At 47.7% G+C, this 22,103-nt stretch overlaps 1 protein-coding gene across 2 annotated transcripts; it reads right to left on the reverse strand.

Annotated features, from left to right (window-relative positions):
- Positions 1-460: 460 nt before the first annotated feature.
- LOC138246336 (ferritin heavy chain B) lies at positions 461-13,652 on the reverse strand. 2 transcript variants are annotated; one of them, XM_069200847.1, is made up of 4 exons: positions 13,393-13,652; positions 11,487-11,633; positions 9,752-9,877; positions 461-813 (listed from the first exon to the last, which is right to left on the reverse strand). In XM_069200847.1, exons 1-4 carry the CDS (start codon positions 13,492-13,494, stop codon positions 658-660), a joined length of 531 nt encoding a protein of 176 aa, XP_069056948.1. In that variant the 5' UTR covers positions 13,495-13,652; the 3' UTR covers positions 461-657. The 2 variants fall into 2 exon arrangements, with proteins under 2 accessions (XP_069056948.1, XP_069056949.1); XM_069200848.1 differs by lacking the exon at positions 13,393-13,652 and adding an exon at positions 12,728-12,827.
- Between the last annotated feature and the right edge of the window lie 8,451 nt (positions 13,653-22,103).

Below are 22,103 nucleotides of genomic sequence, written 5' to 3' on the forward strand. Positions count from 1 at the left end.
ATCTATTTCTTCGTATTGTCTGAAAAGCTGTGCTCCGTACTCTGGGGCAGAACCCCCTGGGCGCCATCTTGTGCGAGTATCTCTGCCATTGACGTCCTTACCGCGGCTCTGCTGCGTGTGTCCAGTCCGAGCGAGCACTGCACAGCAGGGTTCCCTTGCTCGCTCCTCTCTGCTTATTAGCTACACTGCTGCGGGTCTGCGCTGCGGGAGGATCACGGCAGCTTAGGGTCCGGATCTGTCGCCCGCTTACCGGGAGAAAGCTCTCATGGTGCATAAGGTTCCCAGAGGTTAAAGGTCGTGTACCTGTCTGGTTACCTACTTTTTCTGTTTAACTTGAATGTTTGCATATTTTTTGCATATGTTCTCTAATAAAGATGCCATCGTGATATATCACTTCCCACCCTCGTGATATATCACTTCCCACCCCTCTGTAGTCAATAAGGCTATACACACAAGGGAGTACAATGCTGAAAACCTTTATTTATTTATGCATTGGAAACATGCTGACTAGCACAGCATCTGCTGCTCCTGAGGCCTGCAACTCGCTGAAAGATCCACTTACGTCCCAACTCCGACCCAAAGCGATAGGACAAGCTGGTGTTTGCAACGCTGGCCATGAGTGGGTGCAGCATGCTGGTGTTCCCTCCTCGGGGGGGCTTAGCTGCTCTCCCCCAGGGTGTGCTTGTCGAACAGGTACTCGCCCATGCCGTTCTGGGGCACGCCCAGGCGCTTCAGGTTGGCGATGTAGTCTCCAAGTTGTTTGATGGCCTTCACCTGCTCCTCCAGGTACTCGGACTCCAGGAAGTCACAGAGCTGCGAAAAGAGATAGAAACAAAGTAAATAACCAAAAAGACTGAATCGGTGTATGTATTTAAGAGACAGAAACAGACTTGATATGGTAAAAAGGACAGAACTAGGGAAAGAATAAATCTGACAGTACAGGGGTAAGTATATCAACAGAGGGCAGAACAGTAGAAGGAGTACTTGCAGGGAAAAGTGAGAGCAATCATATGGGCGACAGGTGACCTCTGTATAAGAATTGAAATGCATCTGCCTCTTACAGTAATTGTAATCTGCTTCAACCAGGTTTTCTTGTTCATGCTAACTTAGCTTACCAGATGTGCCCATCTCTGAGCTTCCAATGTTTTGCATCCTGGCACTTGAGCACCGAAAGTTGACAATAATCTTGCTGAGCCAAAACTGTGTACATTTTTAACTCGTGAAGACCATCTGCCAATTCTCATGAGCTCAGTTGGGCACCTCATAGTTCTCTTGGTGGTGATCTTGTCATGTGACTAATACTAAAACTGAACATGTAGTAGGCTGTGGATCAGTGCTTAATTTGAGCAAGTGGATTCCAGTGCTTGGCACAGGCCATTAATTGTTAACACTGGCACATGGTGGTGCCGTCTATGTAACTTGGAGATGAGCATAACAACAGTTGTTTATTAATTCAATATACATTACAAATAACTAATACCTGCCCCTCAAACCATTCTTATAACTTTTGGGGCCTGGAATAGTCTGAATTGTCACACTTAGGAGTATGATGGTTAGTTGTTGAGTTGGTACTGTCATTGGCATTTGCAGGGGCAATAGGTGGTACAATCTGCAGTGGCTTCCTGGCAAGGGCCCTTACATGCAGGTTTTTACAAATTAAGCACTGCTATAGATTTTCTTGTATCAGCTAAACTATCGCTATAGGTGGTGTATGGAGAATCCCTTGGTTAGTTAAGTCTGTGACAGATTCTACCAAACATGAGATGGTGTTTTCTGTGCCAACCCCCTCACATTTATGCAGTGAGCTCAGCACTGTGTGGAACAAGCCCTCCCAGGGATGCTGCAAGAGTGCGGAGCTGAGCTGCCTGTAAGGATGCTGTGTTGTCTGCCTCAGAGGCACCTGGCACTACCCATGCCTTCTGGTTCCCCAGGTAGGTTCCTAGCTTTGCTCAATCACATCAGGACGCCATAGGTGCTTTTACAGCAATTATCAGCAAACATTATTTAGCTCTTGTTCCTACTGGAAATATTCCTGTGTGAACCAGAAGAACAAAGGGAGACAGCTGCAATTGCTTGCTGCACCTAGAAAAATGAGCATGCCTATTTAAAGCACATTCAAAGGATAGTGGTATTTGTGTGCAGGTGGCAGATGGCAGATGGCTCAAGTAATTGAACACTCGGTCATCTGCAGGTCATGAGTTTAACGTCGGGCTGCTGACTTAGTAGTGCTTAATTTGTAAATAAAGACGTGCCGGTGCCCAAAGCCCTCCTTTTAAACTCGTGGCTGCAGCAATGAATTGTGTGAGCAGGGAATACTGAGGCAGCGTAATCTTGAAGCCACCTCAGGCCTCTTCAATCCATTTAAAGCTACTCCCTGCCCCTTCGCTCATCACCCTCTGAATGAGTCTCTGCGATAGCCCTGTGAAGGACTCCAACGGATACCTTCAGTTACACCAGGATCTCCTTAAAAAGTGCTGAAGCTCACTGAGCTATGTCATTAAGATTAAACAGTAATTTACAGGTTACTTCAACTTGTGCCTTGCTGGTTACGATCAAATATTTGCAGCATGACTTTTACTCGATGAAATACTAACAAGGAAAGAACCTGAGCCCCGCAGCTTGCATAAGGATCTGTTATGCAGTGCTGAAACCCACTGTGCTATATTACTAGTTTTTGAAATTGTCATGTACAGGCTACTTGCGCTGCTTTGCAGCAGGCACACAAACTTTATCATGCATTTTATGAATAGTCGAACCTAAAACCAGCCAATCTCAGAAATCTCTGGAGCAGGGCCATTCTTTTTAACATTTTTACTAAATGGTAAGACTATGAGAACAAGCGATGTGTAAAAACAAAAGTTATCTTTAAATAAACATTTGTAGGGAAAACTAAAAAAAAGCAGAAGTGCTGCAAATGGGCGTATCATTTTTATGTGAGTGAGGCTTAAACTTCTGCAAAGACGGCCAACCTGGTCACTTCTGGCACCCCAAGTGTATGTACTCGAACCAGCCATGCTGCCCCGTCTGACTGCTAGGGAGGCCAATTGCTATATATTTTTCAGGTTTTTCTTACGATTGTGTCTCTTGTCCGGCTGTCTATACAAAGGCACTTGTCGCCAGTTGTCCTACCTGTTCTATGATCCCCCCTCTGATTCCTTCACAGGACAAGGAAGGGAGGGGTGTTGGAGCTGCCATGCAGGACACCCTGAGTGTTCTTGCAGGGAATCTGCATCGCACTCTTGCAGCCCTTGAAGAGTGGTAAATAGGTGCCTATCTGGCCTGGGAGGGGAAGATGCAGCACAGGCGGGGGCCTGCACAATGCAGCTTCAGGGGCACATTCTGCTGTGAAACAACCCTGACTGTGTGAATCCAAGCTATGCTGGTCCTGTACTGGGAATATACTTTTGTTAATTCTTCCATTAAGCCTGTTTCAAAGTGCTCATAAAATGTCAGGTCAGTGGAGAGGGGGTCGGGAGAGTATGATTTGCCTAGGATCAAACAGTTTGTTAACGCAGGAAACCTTAGCTACTGCTACTTGCTCCAAATGCTACACATTAATAACCATTTTCAATTTTAGTGAGTACACCAAAGACTTAGCACTGCAATCCTCCTTACTTCAGGTAATATCCACTTAATTTTCCTTTGAGCCACACACTTATTAGCATCGGTTTCATTGGTTCAAAATTCTTCCAATCTTAGCAAAAATGGAGCAGAGAAATATGGCCAAAAGGTGATTTTTGAAGAACACACAATTTAGCCACCTGGGGAGGCCAGGATCACAAACAATGTCTCTTGGTTCCACTGTTTCCAACTCGCCCACTAGACCTCATTTGGTTGGCAGTGGTTCTGATGGGAAGGCCAAGGGACTATGCTTCCTAGGGAAATGTGACTGCATTGTGGGTCCTGCCCAGCTTTACGATTTCCACCATATTTTGCTGAAGTGGTAAAGCTGACATTAGATGTTAAGTGTTCTAGTTCAGTGGATAAATATATCCACCGGAGCACGTATACTTCTGTTGTTTGCCCACTCCAATGACTTGCCCATCTTGTGAGGGGTCCTGCCAAGGTATCTTTTTATATCTCTCACTAATTCAATTCAGCATGTTTGTAAGCCCCCCTCCAACACAAACACACACACACACATTTGTAGATACTGGGAAATTAACATGAGTAGATTGTGAGACCTTTTCTTTGGGTCCTCTGGCAGGAGGTGTTCACTGGGGAGTATCTCTGGTGGATGCTGTTGTTTACTATTAGTGTTTCAGTGGTTAAGACCATTTCATTCCATTTGATTGGTACAAATCATTCATTTAGAAAACCTGACTCTCAGTGGTAATAGTGAGCAGTCAAGGATGATTCCAGGAGGTGGTTAAGGGATTGGAACTCAAATACAGCATGAAGAGTATTTGGGCATAACTTGGTCAGTTTATTGGGGAGGTGTGAGCCTCAGATTTCCCAGAAATCACGCTGGGACATCTTGTTAAAACACATTATATGAGAAGCAGGCCATGAGGGGGCTTAAGAGGCAGTGGAAAGAGAGAGGGGTGCAGATTGCTAGAGGTATTTAAATGCAATATTTTACAAACTAATCAACATTTTTAAGGCCTTGAAAACAGACGAGAGAGATTGTGTGTTTTTGTCAGTGTGACCATGTAAAATCCCAGGTGAAATGCAACAGACACTTTACATTACCCGATTGAAAGCATTTTTACCCAACTAATTACTACAGAATACATTGCTTAGGGGGTGTAACAAACCAAACACTCATCCTCTGAGAGCTACGCTCTTGGCAGTAATCACTTTATAAACTCAATATCTGGCTGAGTTATACCTAGGGTGGCTTGATTTACAGAAGGTGTCGATAGACAATGAAACACCACATGTGCTATGAGACGCATAGTTCCCCCTAAACCCCAGTCCCCAAAAAGCATCTCATGATGTCTCCAGGTGCACAAACTTTCTCCACAAACAAAGTGCCCTGACAAGTAATAATGGAAAGTTGGCTACCCTAGTGTCTCCTTCGCAAGTGCCTCTAAATACTCCAAATATTTGATGAAAAAATGGTTTAATATTTTAACTCAAGTCCTCAAATATTTGAAAAAAATATTTATTTGTGGGGACTGGTGCGATTTTAGCAAATGGGGCAATTAAAATAATTGCATGTCAGTACGCAATGTTTGAGTAAATACACTAAGGCAACACAAAAAGATGATAGATGGAGTGCTGAAACTTTGATAGATGGAGTGCTGAAACTTTTCAAGCACCCCGTCACAGATCTGGGTTAAATCCATCATTTTTTTGTTCAATCAGTCAATCAATCAATAAATCCGGGGATTTGTATAGTGCGGCTAATCACCCGTGTGGGTCTCAAGGCGCTTGTTCACCATGCAACCCCAGTTTGGACACAGCCATAAGCAAATCAGTCTTTACCCTGCTTCCCATGGGAACCGTCCAGCCTGAACTTCCAGGCCATGTCTTCCCTGGACCAGAAACAATCATCCTACCCCTCATCAGCCCAGCCAGGTTAACTTGAATCCAGTGGCACTGAGAGCAGGTGACCTGAGTCTGTGCATACCCTGGCCACTTAGGGTGACTAAAGCAACACAAAAGATGATGGATGGAGTGCTGAAACTTTTCAAACACTCACCCCCAGTCACAGAGCTGGATTAAATCCATTGTTTTTTTGCTCACCATGCCACCTCAGTTTGGACCCAGCGATATGCAAAAAGGTCTTGACCCTGCTCCCCAAGGGAAGAGACCAGCCCGAATTGCCAGGCCAGGTCCTGCAATTAAAGATTGTTTTTGTGCAGAAAAGTGTCCCTTCCTGCACAAAAACAATCTCCCCTGCAACGCAGCCATCCTTGCACCATGGCGCAAGAGTGGCTGCGTTGGCGCTCAGCAGCTAATTTAGCACCGGCGCAGGGAGAAACACAGGGATGCGCTGTATTCTTTTAAATACAGCGCATCCCTGCGTTTTAGAAGTGACGCAGCGTGGCGCTGCCAATTTTGGCAGAGTGGCCGCGCTGCGCCACTTCTAGTAAATATGCCCCTATATCCCTATTGGACCAGAGGATCCGGCACGCGGAATTAATGACCACAGCAAGCAGTAGAGAGGTTGACGTTATCATACAGGGCTATTAGCCAAACGGGCGACCTGGTGTCTGCAGATAGTGCTCAAACGCAGGCTCCTGGGCTAATCACCAATGTGCCTAGTTATGTGTGTGGGTCTCCCCTGGTACCAGCCAGAGCCATAGCAATGGTGCCATGGACCTAGCAAATGTGGGGAAATAGACCGTTTACTGCGCTTCACTAGTAAAAAAAACTGCTATGAATGAAATGAGGTGGGCCCCTCACACTTATGGGCTCCGGTGCCACAGCACTTGCTGCACTAACAATAGTTACGTTGCTTTTCCCATCCCCCCCCAGTGTCCGGGCAGAGGCGGCAGGGTTCAGAGCGTGAGTTAACGCTTCCTAACTCGAGAGGAGATACCCATTGAAGAGGGATCCTAGTGGGATGGAGTGAAAGAGCTCCCGCAGAAGGTAGCTGGGATGAAGAATTTCAGGGTTCAAGAGAGAGGTGAGGAAAACGGGAAGTGCAGGGGCAGACAGTGGGTGACAGAGCAGAAAGTAGAGCATAAATCTTCATGAAGAAAAAGCAGCTGGAGAAGGAGGAACGAGAGTTTGGGAGAGTCCTCGAGGAGAAGAGAGGAAAGGAACTGCGAGCAGAGAGGGGGGTGGGGAAAGCTGCAGACGGAGGTGCGAGAAGATGCTTGGAAACTGTAGGGGGGGCCGGGCCGGAGGAGGTGACGTGAGAGCCCGGGGGTGGATGGAACCTGCAGGTGCAGGAGAGGGCACAAGTGACTGCATGTGCGGTGACTAGAAGTGAAGGGATAGGTGCTGGCCTCAGGAGGATGCAGGGCGAGAGATGCCCGAGGAGAGGTGCAGACTCAGAGAGGTACCTGCGAGCGGGGAAAGGAGGGTGCAGCAGGGGGGCGTGGGTCGCACGAGGCCCTCAGGATCCAGACAAGGCGTTACAGCTGGAGATGGAGAAGTGAGGGGTACCAGGTATGAGAGGAGAGGCGATGGGGCAGGGAGAGCTACAGAAAGGAGAGATGCTGGAGGGGAGGTAAATGGTCAAATGGAGGCAGCAGGAGGAGATAGAAAATGGGCATTTGCAGCAGGTTGAGGTTGGCTGAGTTAAAGATGCCGTGTGATGCTGAGAGGAAGGATGAGAAGTCATAGAGAAAGGGAGCTGCGGGGGAGGGGCGCAGATGTGAGGGGAACCGAAGCTCTTGCAACAGAGGACAGAGAAAGGCAACCTTCCAGATGGAGATGCGAATGTTTAACCCAGAGGGCAGGGTACACTCACTGGGGTCTTGTGGGATTACTGTGGGGGCAATGGCGGGTGTTCCTGTGAGACACTGGGAAGTGATCCTGTGGGGTGAGATGGTGGAATTGGTATGCGAGGTATTGAGGAGCAGTTACTGTGAGAGGTATAAGGATATGTGAGAGTGCTTGAGAGGTTGAGAGGTAGTTAGACACATTAGGGAGTGTACTGTGCGAGTTACTGGGTGATATTACTGTGAGAGTTATACAGAGGTGTTACTGTATTATGAGTGTTACAGTGAGAGTGCTATGGAGGTGTTCCTGTATTATGAGTGTTACAGTGAGAGTGCTAAGGAGGTGTTACTATGTTATGAGTGTTAGTGTGAGAGTGCTAAGGAGGTGTTACTATATTATGAGTGTTAGTGTGGAAGTTCTACTGAAGTTTTACTGTAGTGTGAGTGTTACTGTGAGAGTGCTAAGGAGGTGTTACTGTATTATGAGTGTTACTGTGAGAGTTCTACAGAGGTGTTACTGTATGATGAGTGTTACAGTGAGAGTGCTACGGAGGTGTTACTGTATTATGAGTGTTACTGTGAGAGTGCTAAGGAGGTGTTACTATATTATGAGTGTTACTGTGAGAGTGCTAAGGAGGTGTTACTATATTATGAGTGTTACTGTGAGAGTGCTAAGGAGGTGTTACTGTATTATGAGTGTTACTGTGAGAGTTCTACAGAGGTGTTACTGTATGATGAGTGTTACAGTGAGAGTGCTACGGAGGTGTTACTGTATTATGAGTGTTACTGTGAGAGTGCTAAGGAGGTGTTACTATATTATGAGTGTTACTGTGAGAGTGCTAAGGAGGTGTTACTATATTATGAGTGTTACTGTGAGAGTGCTAAGGAGGTGTTACTATATTATGAGTGTTAGTGTGAGAGTTCTACTGAAGTTTTACTGTAGTGAGCGTTACTGTGAGAGTGCTAAGGAGGTGTTACTGTATTATGAGTGTTACTGTGAGAGTTCTACAGAAGTGTTACTGTATTGTGAGTGTTACTGTGAGAGTGCTATGGAGGTGTTACTGTATTATGAGACTTACTGTAAGGTGTTAGTGTGAGAGATCTACGGAGGTGCTACTGTGAGAGTCTAAAGAGGTGTTACTTTACCTCAAGAGTTATTATGAGGTGTTACTGTGAGAGTCAGTGAGAGGTGTTACTGTGCATGATATTACTGGGAAAGTTCTACGTACGTGTTACTGTATTGTGAGAGTTACTGTAAGTTATTGTGAGAGTTCTACAGAGGTGTTACTCTATTTATGAGTGTTACTGCGAGAGTGCTATGACGGTGTTACTGTATTATGAAAGTTACTGTGAGAGCTATACAGAAGTATTACTATATTATGGGGTTTACTATGAGAGTCACTGAGAGGTGTTACTGTGCAGGATATTGCTATGAGAGTTCTATGGAGGTTTTCCATGGACTACACGAGTTACTAGCAGTGGTTGCTGTGAGAGTTCTACAAAGGCTTTAATGTACTGCAAGAGTTACTGAGGTGTTTCTGTGAGAGGTGTGTTGACGTGTTAATGTACTAGAAGAGTTATTACGAGGTGTTATTATTGTGAGAGTCATTGAGAGGTGTTACTGTGAGAGTGCTACGGAGATGTTAGTATGAGAGTTCTACGGAGGTGTTTATGTCCTGCAAGAGTTACTGAGAGGTGTTTCTCTGAGAGGTCTACATGGGTGCTACTGTGAGGATGTCACGGAGGTGGTACTTTACCAAGAGAATTGGCGGGAGGTGTAACTGTGAAAATTCTATGAAGGTGTTGATGTACTACGAGAGTTATAGTGATGGGTAACTGTGAGAGTGTTACTGAGGTGTTACTGCCCTACGAGGTTTCTACCCAGGTGCTACTGTGAGACTCATTGAGAGGTATTACTCTGGGGGTTCCTCCTGAGGTGTTCATGCTCTACGAGAGTTACTGGGAGGTGTTGCTGTGAGAGTTTTATGGAGGTGTTAATGAGTCATCCGAAGTTGTGACTGTAAGACGCATTGGGGTGTAGACTAAACGAATATTCCAACCACACCCTTCATGTCTGGCTGAGTGGTGGGTGCCCTGGAATGTGTGCAGATGTTTCTTTCAAATAGTCAACGTGTATATTACAGAACACTTTTGCTGGCAGTGAGAGAGGTCTGTGTGCTTATCTCCTTGCATCTAGTGGTGAAGTGCAATGCACCAGAAGGTCTTTACTGTGTCATGTGTCTGGCTGAGAGATAGAGAGCCTGGCTGTAGTGATCAGTGGGGCATGTCTGAGCCCAGTTACAGGAGCTGACCATCGATACTGGTGCACACACAGTGTCATGTCGGAGGCAGTGGGGAGGTCTGAGGGCTCCACACCAGGATGAATCAGGTCAAGCGCCTCGAATACCTACATGGGGGTCGACTTTATCGGTCGCCAGCTTGTGGAGGTCCAGCAGGGCCTGGTTGACGGTCTTCTCCAGCTGCAGGGCTGCCTGCATGGCCTCCAGGGTGTTGCTCCACTCGTCACGGTCTGGTTTCTGTGAAAATTACAAAGAGTAGGTTAGCCTGTCTTGAAACCCAACACCACAAAAGAGGAGCTCTAGTAAGTTGTTACAAAATTGTAGTTCTGCATTGAGGTAACGTGTTATTAAGTCAAGTCTACCAGGCAGCATAGCTGTCAGGTTACAAAATACCTATTGTGAGCTTAACAAGAGCTTCCAGGGCTTATAGCTGTCTATTGTTTGCCATTGGTTAGCTTTATTGCCACTCACACTTGCTTGCTTCTTACTTGATGGGGTTCCCTGTCACAACTTGTTCATCTTGCGTTTGTCCCTCCCCTAGAGCATAGCCTCTTTACCATCTCTCTGATTGGCTGTCTTCTATACTTCCAGTTTTAGAGAGCTACTTTTTTCTACTTTCTCAAGCACTCCATGGAAGAGCAAGTGCTTTCCAAATCGCTTCCTCTTGTGCTCCCCCCAGAATACCTGTCCCTCCAACACTCTGCTCCTTGTTTCTTTCTCCCTTTTGTGCGTCTACCCCAGCCCTGGGTGAAGTCAGAAATATACAATTATCCCCACTTTGAACTATTTCCCAGTTAGCAATTAGCAAGCGATTTACATGAGCTAGCCCAGCAGCAATTTAATGTTATTGCTCGCCCCAGAAAACTCTGAAATGTCCTTCGTTTCCTCCATACTTTGTTCAGTTTTTTCATTCGTTCCATCCCTTAAGCTTTATTCTGTCTTTTTGCATCTTTCTTCCCTTCCCTTCTTCCTTCTACCTTTTTATCCGCCCACCTTCATTCTTTTTTGCTTTTTTGCTTCATCCATACATTACTTTTTTCCCTTACAGCTTCCTGTTTTATTAATCTATGTTTAGGTCCATCCATACATCTATCTGTCATTCTCTTCATCCATCCATTTTTTCACAACAGAAAAGACCTATTGGCTTAGCGAAATCTTCTTGTTTTGTTGTAATTAAGAAAAGGTGAACAGTTATGAATATGTTTTTTTTTAGTTTAGCGTATTATGTTCATACTGTAGGCTTTCCTCCGTTCCACGATGCAAAACTGTTTGTAATCTCGATTTGTGCTCAAATCTTTGTTCTCCACATTGAGATTACTTGGGCTCTCAGGAGACACTTTGGCCTGGTTTAGAGTTTGTTGGACGAAGGCTAAACCGTTAGAATGATGGAGTGCTTTATTATTTGTAATGACAGGTCAGGTGCTATCCTCGTGTGTCCACCTGGATGTCCATCACAACCATGCACACTCACCTTGGCGTCCTTCAGCACCACGCGCCTCATTTTGACATACTGCAATACTATGCTCACTCCTCATTACAACCTGCAGTTCCACGGGTACTCACTTTGACATTCTGCAGTAAGTACCATGGGCACTCACCCTGACATCCTGCAGTACCTCACGCATTCACCTTGACATTCTGTAGTACGACACACACTCACCTTGACCCTGAAGCACCATGCGCACTACCATTGACATCCTGTAGTACCACGCGCACTCACCTTGACATCCTGCAGCACATGAGTACTCACCTTGACATCCTGCAGCACATGTGCTCTCCCCTTGTCACCCTGCAGCACTACGCGCAATCACCTGAGCATCCTCCTGGATGTACCACGCACGCTCACCTTGACATCCTGCAGCACCACACGCCCACCGCGCTTGTTCTGGTACTTAATGAACTTCTCAGCGTGCTCGCGCTCCTCGTGGCTCTGCTCCTTGAAGAACTTGGCCACGTGGCTGAGGGCCACATCATCCCGGTCGAAGTAGTAGGACTGGAGAAGGAAGAGAAGAAAGACAGTCAACAGCAGGGCACAGCACCGAGTGGCAGAACAGTCAGCAGGGGGCAGTCGGAGGGCACAGTGTCACTATAAACCTCTCAATGCCACATGCAGGGCACAAGTCTTACAAAAAATACTGAGGGTAGCATATGTAATTCATATGTATATGTATATGCATATGTAATTCAAAATAACATCACAACAAATAATGACATAGTATTATAATATTCCTTACTTACAACTGAACAAGATCTACTTTACAAAAATAAGAAGTTAACATAATCATACAGAAACGTGAAAAGAACATTTTTTGGTTCGTTTTACTTCTTCCAAATTATATGCAAGATTTCCACATATCACTCAATCTATCAATCAGTTGACTTGTGGAGCGCGACTTGTCACCCGTGAGGGTATCCGCTGGAAATGTCCAGGGTCTCGGTCGAAGAGCTAGGTTTTCAGAGTCCTACGGAACTTCTGTTGAATAGGGGAGGTCCCGAGGCGCAGGGGGAGGCCGTTCCAGGCTTTGGCTGCAGGGTAGGAGAAGGAGTGTCCTCCTGCTCTGCCGAGTTGTATGCTGATGGGTGGGGGTCAGTGCGAGGGAGGCGGAGTGGGGGTGTCTGGAGGGTTTGTGGAATCTCGGGCGGAGGTTGATGTAGGCAGGTCCGAAGTCGTCCAGGGCCTAGAACTCTTTGGTGAGGAGTTTGTTCTGACATCTCTTGAGTCAGTGGTGTTTTTTGAGGTGGGAGTGATGATTGTGCGATAAGGGAGATCGAAGATGAGTCTTTCAAATGTTGGATCTTTGACTTTTTAATTGTAATGGATTTTAATATCTGTACAATAAATATTATGATTACATCTCAGTGTTCACCATACAGGGTGGACAGACATACAGTTTAGTACTTGTCACACAGCCATTACTCACCATGGAATTAGACAGATCCTGTCTGAGCCTCAACAGGTAGACATAGGAAGCTCACAGTTCGATGTTAACCATGCAGTAAGGACAGAGCGTGCACTCACTGAGGTGAGATAAGGACAGACAGAGCTCACTAAGAGAGAAAAGAAGGACTGACAGCGCCTTTACTCACCATGGACAGGTAGACGTAGGAGGCGTACAGCTAAGTGTTGGCAGGACAGACAGACCCCAGGATAGAAAGTAAAGACAGACATCCCTTATGCTCACCATGGACAGGTAGACATAGGAGGCGTACAGCTCGGTGTTGGCAGGACAGATAGACCCCAGGACAGAAAGTAAAGACAGACAGCGCCTGTACTCACCATGGACAGGTAGGCGCAGGAGGCGTACAGCTCGGTGTTGGCAGGACAGATAGACCCCAGGACAGAAAGTAAAGACAGACAGCGCTTGTGCTCACCATGGACAGGTAGACGTAGGAGGCGTACAGCTCAGTGTTGGCAGGACAGATAGACCCCAGTATAGAAAGTAAAGACAGACAGCGCTTGTACTCACCATGGACAGGTAGGCGCAGGAGGCGTACAGCTCGGTGTCGGCAGGACAGATAGACCCCAGGACAGAAAGTAAAGACAGACAGCGCTTGTGCTCACCATGGACAGGTAGACGTAGGAGGCGTACAGCTCAGTGTTGGCAGGACAGATAGACCCCAGTATAGAAAGTAAAGACAGACAGCACTTGTGCTCACCATGGACAGGTAGACGTAGGAGGCGTACAGCTCAGTGTTGGCAGGACAGATAGACCCCAGTATAGAAAGTAAAGACAGACATCCCTTATGCTCACCATGGACAGGTAGACGTAGGAGGCGTACAGCTCGGTGTTGATCATGCGGTTGATGGCCGCCTCGCATTCGCGGTTGTAGTTCTGGCGCACCTGGGACTCCATGGCGTTGCTGATGGTGTGGTTGTTGGCGGTAGTTGTAGGTGGAAGGATGGATTAAAGTTTTCAGGAGAGCGCTGGACTCGGAGCCACGTTCCGTTCAAACACTGTTGAAGCAAGAACACAACTCAGAGCTGGGTCTGGGGAGGGAACAAAGAGGGCCTGTATTTATACTGCGAGGGGCGGGAGAGGAGGAGACGCTCAGCTCTGGCCACCAATAGTAAGAGTCGCTCATCCATCTGCACATCCTGCACCTCATGGTGACTGAGCACTTTTCCTACACTTTGTAGGCGTGTCTGTGCATGGACAGGTGATCACCTGTCAGCCCCTAGCCCTCTCATCTATTTCCACTCAAGGGTGCGACTTGGCTCATGCTTCTCAATTTCCCTCTGCTAAGCTGTTTCAAAGTTGCCGACACACGAGGACTCGGTGTCGCTGACATAGGTTTTAAACAATTAATGAGAACTGTTCACACAGACTTCAAGATTAGATCAATAAATCGCGAACTGCTAATTTTTAACTTGCAGTAATCTGTTTCTCCTTTACTGTACAAAGTTCAGTTTCAGTGCTTTTCAGCTGTGAAGTATTAAAAATGTAATATAATATTCAAGACTAAGGGCCTGAGTTATATGTTATCAGTATGCATACTTAGTCGCAGCAGTGACATGTACATACCGCCAACACAATGGTCCGCCTGCCAAATGTATACGTAAGCTGCCCTTTGGTTTGCCCGTCACCGCCATAGCCAAATACCTCTGACTGCTCGGCAGAGTGGGTGCTGTTGGAGAAATGGCTGTCTGTCCGCCCACCCAATCCAGATGAGCGGACATATAGCCATTTTTTTTGTACTGTCCATAGAGAGACCATAAAACCCCACCGCCCCACTGTGGGAGATAACTCCCATAGCAAGGTGAGCATTACTTTTTTTTATTTTGAAATAGAAAATCCCATTATGGACTTTGTTTTTGAAGATAAAAAAAGAAAACTGTTTGTTGTGGAGCTGCGTCATGCTGACAGCCTTGCACAGAACAGTGATATAGATTCACAGGATCCTGCCAATGTATTATAAATGACCACTGCTTGGCAGTCATTTACAAATTTAAGGGCCTATCGCTTCCCCATGGGGACATAATTTACTCCGTTCCCACAGAGGAACAACAGGCTGTCCGTCAAAATAAAAAACAGGTTCTAATTGCCATGACTTCAGAGCAATAGTCTTATTAACATCAGAAGCAACAAAGAGTCGGCCAACCAGGATTGAAAAGATTGCAAACTGATCTATTTAGCAGGTGCATTAACCCACTTAAGGCTCTATGACGATGCAGGTGCATGTTTGATTGGGTGTTGCTTTTGGGGAAGTAGCAGCATGCATAGATGGTCAGGGACTTGATATTACATTTATAATGTGCTTTGATTGTTCAAAAGATGAACATGAGTTTCATTGCACAGACTTGACTGTTATTATACATGGCTTCCTTAGCATGCTTCTGTTGTAACTGGAGCAGATAGTCACTGCAGTGACGTCACAACACTAGGTGACCAAAGCACTTCCCCACTGAAGTGACATCACTTGCTTCTCTTTTGTTCCAGGTCTTCAGCCACCTGAGGACAGCAGCAGAACTGTGATTTGGGGCTATCACCCACCTCTTCCACCTCATAAGGGCCGGACTGTGGAAGCAACAGCAGCCTTGGCAGAAATATTCAAACCAAACCTGCCCCCTTCTTTTCATCACTGTCTCGCTCATTCCATCCATGAATTAATCCTTCTATTCCCTCGTCTATTGTTCCTCTCTTTCCCTCCCATTCCCTCCATCGCTCTCTCTGTTTCTCTCTCTGTTCTGCAGGAGCGGCTCCTGTTGGTGCACAAAACGGCGTGGCAGGGGGTACAAAACAAACACAATACATTACAAATATATATATATTTTTTTAAACTTACCTGACCGCCTCATCGCCGCGCCACTCTTCTGCCTCCACTCACTGCAGGCACTGCAGCCTGCCCTCTGGCCAATCCTAAAGCTGCTCTCACGCTGCTGGCAGCATGAGAGCAGCATTAGGATTGGCCTGAGCGCCCTGGCTTTGCGCCTCCCAGGCAGACTGGGGGCCTGTGCCTGCTCTCTCCAACCCAGTGCCGGGTTGGAGACAGGTCAGTGTTCATGTGTGTTTCACCACCCTGAGACAGCCGGCCAAACACACATGAGCACTGAGGGGAGTGCACACCAGTCTCCCCCGTCCCTGTCACCCACCATGGCCCCCCTTTGAAAAACAAAAACGATAATAAACATGATCTGTGAAGCCCAAAGACTCTTTTAACTCCTGCACAACAGGGCCTATTATTCTTTGTCTGGCTCTCCCCTTCTGGTAATTCTCTACGTACCATCAACCAGGGGTGCTGGGTAGTGTGCTCAAGAGCAGTTCTACTGCTAACGCATAGCCTAATTTTTGTAGCGATTATGCTACCTCACCTGTGGGCCAGGTGTTATGATCTTCCATGTATATCAAGTTAGAATGTTATCCAACCTTCCAAATGGGAATGCTTGGGCATAGGGTGTGGTGGTGGAGAGACTCTGATGTAGGCAGTTGGCGGTGGATGCAGAGAGAGGAGCTATTTCTATTGGTTGGTGTACTGAGAGAAATAAAGCATAGAAACTTACATGTGTTTGGATTCTTCTTCATCAACTTAACATAAGTGGCAAGTGGGAGCTGAGAGGCAGACACCAGCTTGTTTCAATCGTGGTGGGGTGCAGGTTTCCATCAGCTTTTCGCCCAATGTCGCATCTAATATGTGTTTTGTGCAGGACTTCTGCAATCATAGATTTTGGGTTGTGGGTACCTGCATCACCCTCGACCCCCAGTCTGCAAAGGTGCCATCAGGCCCTTTAGTCTAGCCAGGTTACATTTCTAGAGAGATCTGTGGGGAGTGAGAACTGAGAATGTTCCTAGGATCTGCACATTACTACCAACTTTACCACCTAGGATCTACACTTTGGCCCTCATTACGAGTGTGGCGGTCTTAAGACTTCCACACTCGCGGTGGTGGTCCGACCGCCACCAACGTGGCGGTCTGACCTCTACATTACGACCATGGTGAAAGTGCCACGGTTGGACCACTGGCACTGCCGCTTTTAGGCTGGCTGATGGCCTGGCGGTACTTGCGGTCCAAATCTGCCAGAGCAGCACTGCCCTGGTGTAAGGAAATGCCTCCTTGGCATGGTTGCCCCCTGACTTTTTGCCTTTGCTGATGCTATGTTTACAATTGAAAGTGTGCTGAGGCCTGCTAACCAGGCCCCAGCACCAGTGTTCTTTCCTTAACCTGTACTTTTGTATCCACAATTGGCAGACCCTGGCATCCAGATAAGTCCCTTGTAACTGGTACTTCTAGTACCAAGGGCCCTGATGCCAAGGAAGGTCTCTAAGGGCTGCAGCATGTCTTATGCCACCCTGGAGACCTCTCACTCAGCACAGACACACTGCTTGCCAGCTTGTGTGTGCTAGTGAGAACAAAACGAGTAAGTCGACATGGCACTCCCCTCAGGGTGCCGTGCCAGCCTCTCACTGCCTATGCAAGTATAGGTCAGTCACCCCTCTAGCAGGCCTTACAGCCCTAAGGCAGGGTGCACTATACCATAGGTGAGGGTACCAGTGCATGAGCATGGTACCCCTACAGTGTCTAAACAAAACCTTAGACATTGTAAGTGCAGGGTAGCCATAAGAGTATATGGTCTGGGAGTTTGTCAAACACGAACTCCACAGCACCATAATGGCTACACGGAAAACTGGGAAGTTTGGTATCAAACTTCTCAGCACAATAAATACACACTGATGCCAGTGTACATTTTATTGCAAAATACACCCCAGAGGGCACCTTAGAGGTGCCCCCTGAAACTTAACCGACTATCTGTGTAGGCTGACTAGTTCCAGCATCCTGCCACACTAGAGACATGTTGCTGGCCCCATGGGGAGAGTGCCTTTGTCACTCTGAGGCCAGTAACAAAGCCTGCACTGGGTGGAGATGCTAACACCTCCCCCAGGCAGGAGCTGTAACACCTGGCGGTGAGCCTCAAAGGCTCACCCCTTTGTCACAGCCCAGCAGGGCACTCCAGCTTAGTGGAGTTGCCCGCCCCCTCCGGCCACGGCCCCCACTTTTGGCGGCAAGGCTGGAGGGAACAAAGAAAGCAACAAGGAGGAGTCACTGGCCAGTCAGGACAGCCCCTAAGGTGTCCTGAGCTGAGGTGACTCTAACTTTTAGAAATCCTCCATCTTGCAGATGGAGGATTCCCCCAATAGGGTTAGGATTGTGACCCCCTCCCCTTGGGAGGAGGCACAAAAAGGGTGTACCCACCCTCAGGGCTAGTAGCCATTGGCTACTAACCCCCCAGACCTAAACACGCCCTTAAATTTAGTATTTAAGGGCTACCCTGAACCCTAGAAAGATTAGATTCCTGCGACAACAAGAAGAAGGACTGCCCAGCTGAAAACCCCTGCAGAGGAAGACCAGAAGACGACAACTGCCTTGGCTCCAGAAACTCACCGGCCTGTCTCCTGCCTTCCAAAGAACTCTGCTCCAGCGACGCCTTCCAAAGGGACCAGCGACCTCTGAATCCTCTGAGGACTGCCCTGCTTCGACGACGACCAGAAACTCCCGAGGACAGCGGACCTGCTCCAAAAAGACTGCAACTTTGTTTCAAGGAGCAGCTTTAAAGACCCTGCAATCTCCCCGCAAGAAGCGTGAGACTTGCAACACTGCACCCGGCGACCCCGACTCGGCTGGTGGAGAACCAACCCCTCAGGGAGGACCCCCGGACTACTCTCCGACTGTGAGTACCAAAACCTGTCCCCCCTGAGCCCCCACAGCGCCGCCTGCAGAGGGAATCCCGAGGCTTCCCCTGACCGCGACTCTCTGAAACCTAAGTCCCGATGCCTGGAAAGGACCCTGCACCCGCAGCCCCCAGGACCTGAAGGACCGGACTTTCACTGGAGAAGTGACCCCCAGGAGTCCCTCTCCCTTGCCCAAGTGGAGGTTTCCCCGAGGAAGCCCCCCCTTGCCTGCCTGCAGCGCTGAAGAGATCCGTTGATCTCTCATAGACTAACATTGCGAACCCGACGCTTGTTTCTACACTGCACCCGGCCGCCCCCGCGCTGCTGAGGGTGAAATTTCTGTGTGGGCTTGTGTCCCCCCCGGTGCCCTACAAAACCCCCCTGGTCTGCCCTCCGAAGACGCGGGTACTTACCTGCAAGCAGACCGGAACCGGGGCACCCCCTTCTCTCCATTCTAGCCTATGCGTTTTGGGCACCACTTTGAACTCTGCACCTGACCGGCCCTGAGCTGCTGGTGTGGTGACTTTGGGGTTGCTCTGAACCCCCAACGGTGGGCTACCTTGGACCAAGAACTGAACCCTGTAAGTGTCTTACTTACCTGGTAAAACTAACAAAAACTTACCTCCCCCAGGAACTGTGAAAATTGCACTGTGTCCACTTTTAAAATAGCTATTTGTGAATAACTTGAAAAGTATACATGCAATTGAAATGATTCAAAGTTCCTAATGTACTTACCTGCAATACCTTTCAAACAAGATATTACATGTTAAATTTGAACCTGTGGTTCTTAAAATAAACTAAGAAAAGATATTTTTCTATACAAAACCTATTGGCTGGATTTGTCTCTGAGTGTGTGTACCTCATTTATTGTCTATGTGTATGTACAACAAATGCTTAACACTACTCCTTGGATAAGCCTACTGCTCGACCACACTACCACAAAATAGAGCATTAGTATTATCTCTTTTTACCACTATTTTACCTCTAAGGGGAACCCTTGGACTCTGTGCATGCTATTCCTTACTTTGAAATAGCACATACAGAGCCAACTTCCTACACCTGGGGATTACGACTCCTGTGTCCGCCGGCTTTTGCATGGTGGTTCCTCTACCATGCAAAGGCTAGCGGAGACAGGATGCCGGGGGCCCCTGCACTGCCCAAGCACGTGGCATGGGCAATGCAGGGGCCCCCATGGACAGCCCTGTCGTGCTTTTCACTGCCTGATTTACAGGCAGTGAAAAGCACAACGGGTGCTGTTATACCCTATGCACTGCAACATTGCCACCGGCTCGATTATGAGCCAGCATCAATGTTGTGGTGCGTTTCCCGCTGAGCCAGCGGGCAGAAATGACCCAAAGAGTTTGGCGTGCGGCGGACTCATAACGAGGCCCCTTATCACCAACTAGCTCCAGGTCACTCATGTAAAGATATTGAATTGAATTGTGATAGCACTGAAATAGCACTTACTAACCCTGACGAGGTGCTGGCGACCTTTACATTTCACTTATGCATAGCTTATTATGGGGGTCAGTGGTAATATGGAGGAAAGTACTGACAACATCAATTTCCAGCCCAGCGGCCGTCACTTGACCGCCTGCGGGATTATGACCCCGCCTACCGCTATGGTTTTTGTGCCTTCCTTACCGCCACGAAAACCATGGCGGTAGGCACTATCAGTGGCAGGGAATCTCTTCCCTGTCACTGATAGCGGTCTTCCCCGCCCCCTCCCCCTGCCCCTCCACTGGATCCCCCGCACCCACCGCCTTCCTCTCCAGACCCCCTTTTCATACATGCCCCTCCCTTCACACCCGCACACACGCATACACACACCTATTCCCACATCCATCCACGCATGCATACATCCATTCACATACACATCCGCAAACACCTTCATAGATACACGCACACACGCAGTCACCCAACTCAACATACACGCACTCAGACCCCCAGACATGCACACACATACAACACGCAACACACACCCGCATACACGCACGCACATAGACACACAGCACTCCCCACCCCTCCCCTGTGGGAGCACCCACTTACCTGTGTCCAGGGGGTCAGAAGAACACTGCCAGGCCGTATTATTTCTCATAATGCGACCGGTGGCGGTCTGCTGGTGTGGCGCTGCTGCTGGCATTCTTCTGGTGGAAATCCGGCTGTCGTCATAATATGGTGGGCGGCTGGTACCCGCGGCGAAGGTCTTTTGGCGGCCGTCACCACGGCAGTAGGCGGTCTTTACCGCCAAGGTCCAAATGAGGGCCTATGTGTGCAGCTTTTCCTGTGGTTAGTTGACTAACACTGCGTTCCTTTCCTATAGCAGTTATACTAATTGCTGTTGTGTGTCTACTCCAATGAGTGATATTACTTATAGGTAACATTGGCTAAAGTGTTTTCTTGAACAAGTGTCATGTTCTATATTGTACTAGATGCTAGGTCCATGTGTGATCATTCCAGTTGCAGGTTCCTGCAAAGAGCTGATGGCCACTCATCCTTTCCTCTAAGTATCATGAGAAAGGGCACTGCTAGGAGAGGGGGAGCCCTAGTTAGTCAAGTTCCCTGGACATACGTTGGGTAGTTAACTGCTACCGCATTGCCTACTTTTTGCAGCTATTATGCTACCTCACCTGCGGGTCAGCCCAATGAGAGGCAAGCACAACCTTGTTTCAATAGTGGTGGAGTGCAGGTTTCCATTGGTTTTTCACCCAGTGCTGCATCCTGTTTTGTGTGCAAGACCTCAGCAACGGTATTCAGCTCCAGGAATGAACAAGCGACTACACAGCCTCCATTTGGCCAGCCACACTCAAGGAGGGCAGCTGACTTCTGTTATTAACCAGGGCATCTTACCTCACCAACCATATTCGCATTGTGCCAATCCCTCCTACACACAAAATGCAGTACCCGCATCTGAGAATAGAAGGACAAGATGCAGGGATAGGTCTACAGGGACACACACCAGAGAAGGGGATTAATGTGAGAAGGAAGATGGTCACATGTGAACTGGTAGGAGAGCGAAAGGAAATGGTGGAGGATTTTGGAGACCTGATGTACCTCTTGCATAGGCAAATACCATGCTGTTGTGTGAACATCCCATCTGGAAAGGTCTGAAGTTCTCTACCATGCCACTCTAAGGAGTCAGAGTCATTAGGCAAGTACCTCCTACATGCCAAACTAATCCAAGCACACCAACAGAAGAGAGCCAGTAAACCTTGGCAGGCAAGTAAGACCTGGAACTGGACTCCATATCAGACGCTCTACCATGTACTAAGGCTCCAGCATCCTCCTTGCATGTCTCTTTCATCATTGTCCTCATGAGGTTTAATTTGTAGCTGAAGTCTAGGATGAGGCAACAAGCTACACAATGTCAGCCATTACAGGGACCTAGCCTGTCTCAGGACAAGAGGGATCTTTAAGATGACCTACTCAGTGTCAAAAATGTGAGCAGTGATTATTAAGTTATCAGAGGAACAGCTACAAGATTCTTCATTGCACTAAGTATTTTGAAAAAATATGTTTTTTATCAGTGACATACTCATGCATCTAGAGGGGGAGTAACTGGAAGAAAAGTAATCGTATACTATAAGACTAGAAAGGCTACTGAACAGAGGACATCCTGCAGCTGATGTACAGCAAAAGAGTCACTGGAAATAAGAAACTAGACTCTGCACATGTGAAGCATGTGCTCCTTGTACCCACAAAGGAAAAAGCAAGCCCTGCCTAACAGCAGAAGGCATCCTGCTAGGTTTCACTGGTCTAGTGTGGGACTTAGGGCAGGTGTCTGCCGACCATGCTCCATA

This window comes from Pleurodeles waltl, chromosome 7, assembly GCF_031143425.1.
Source record: "Pleurodeles waltl isolate 20211129_DDA chromosome 7, aPleWal1.hap1.20221129, whole genome shotgun sequence".
Classification (NCBI taxonomy): domain Eukaryota; kingdom Metazoa; phylum Chordata; class Amphibia; order Caudata; family Salamandridae; genus Pleurodeles; species Pleurodeles waltl.

Excerpts from the sequence above, each read along its gene's own strand:
- LOC138246336 (XM_069200847.1), bottom strand. The coding sequence starts at position 13,494 with ATGGAGTCCCAGGTGCGCCAGAACTACAACCGCGAATGCGAGGCGGCC. Across the intron at positions 9,878-11,486 it reads TGGTGCTGCAGGATGTCAAG|AAACCAGACCGTGACGAGTG; the intron begins GTGAGCGTGCGT and ends TAATTTTCACAG. Across the intron at positions 814-9,751 it reads CCGATAAAGTCGACCCCCAT|CTCTGTGACTTCCTGGAGTC; the intron begins GTAGGTATTCGA and ends CTCTTTTCGCAG.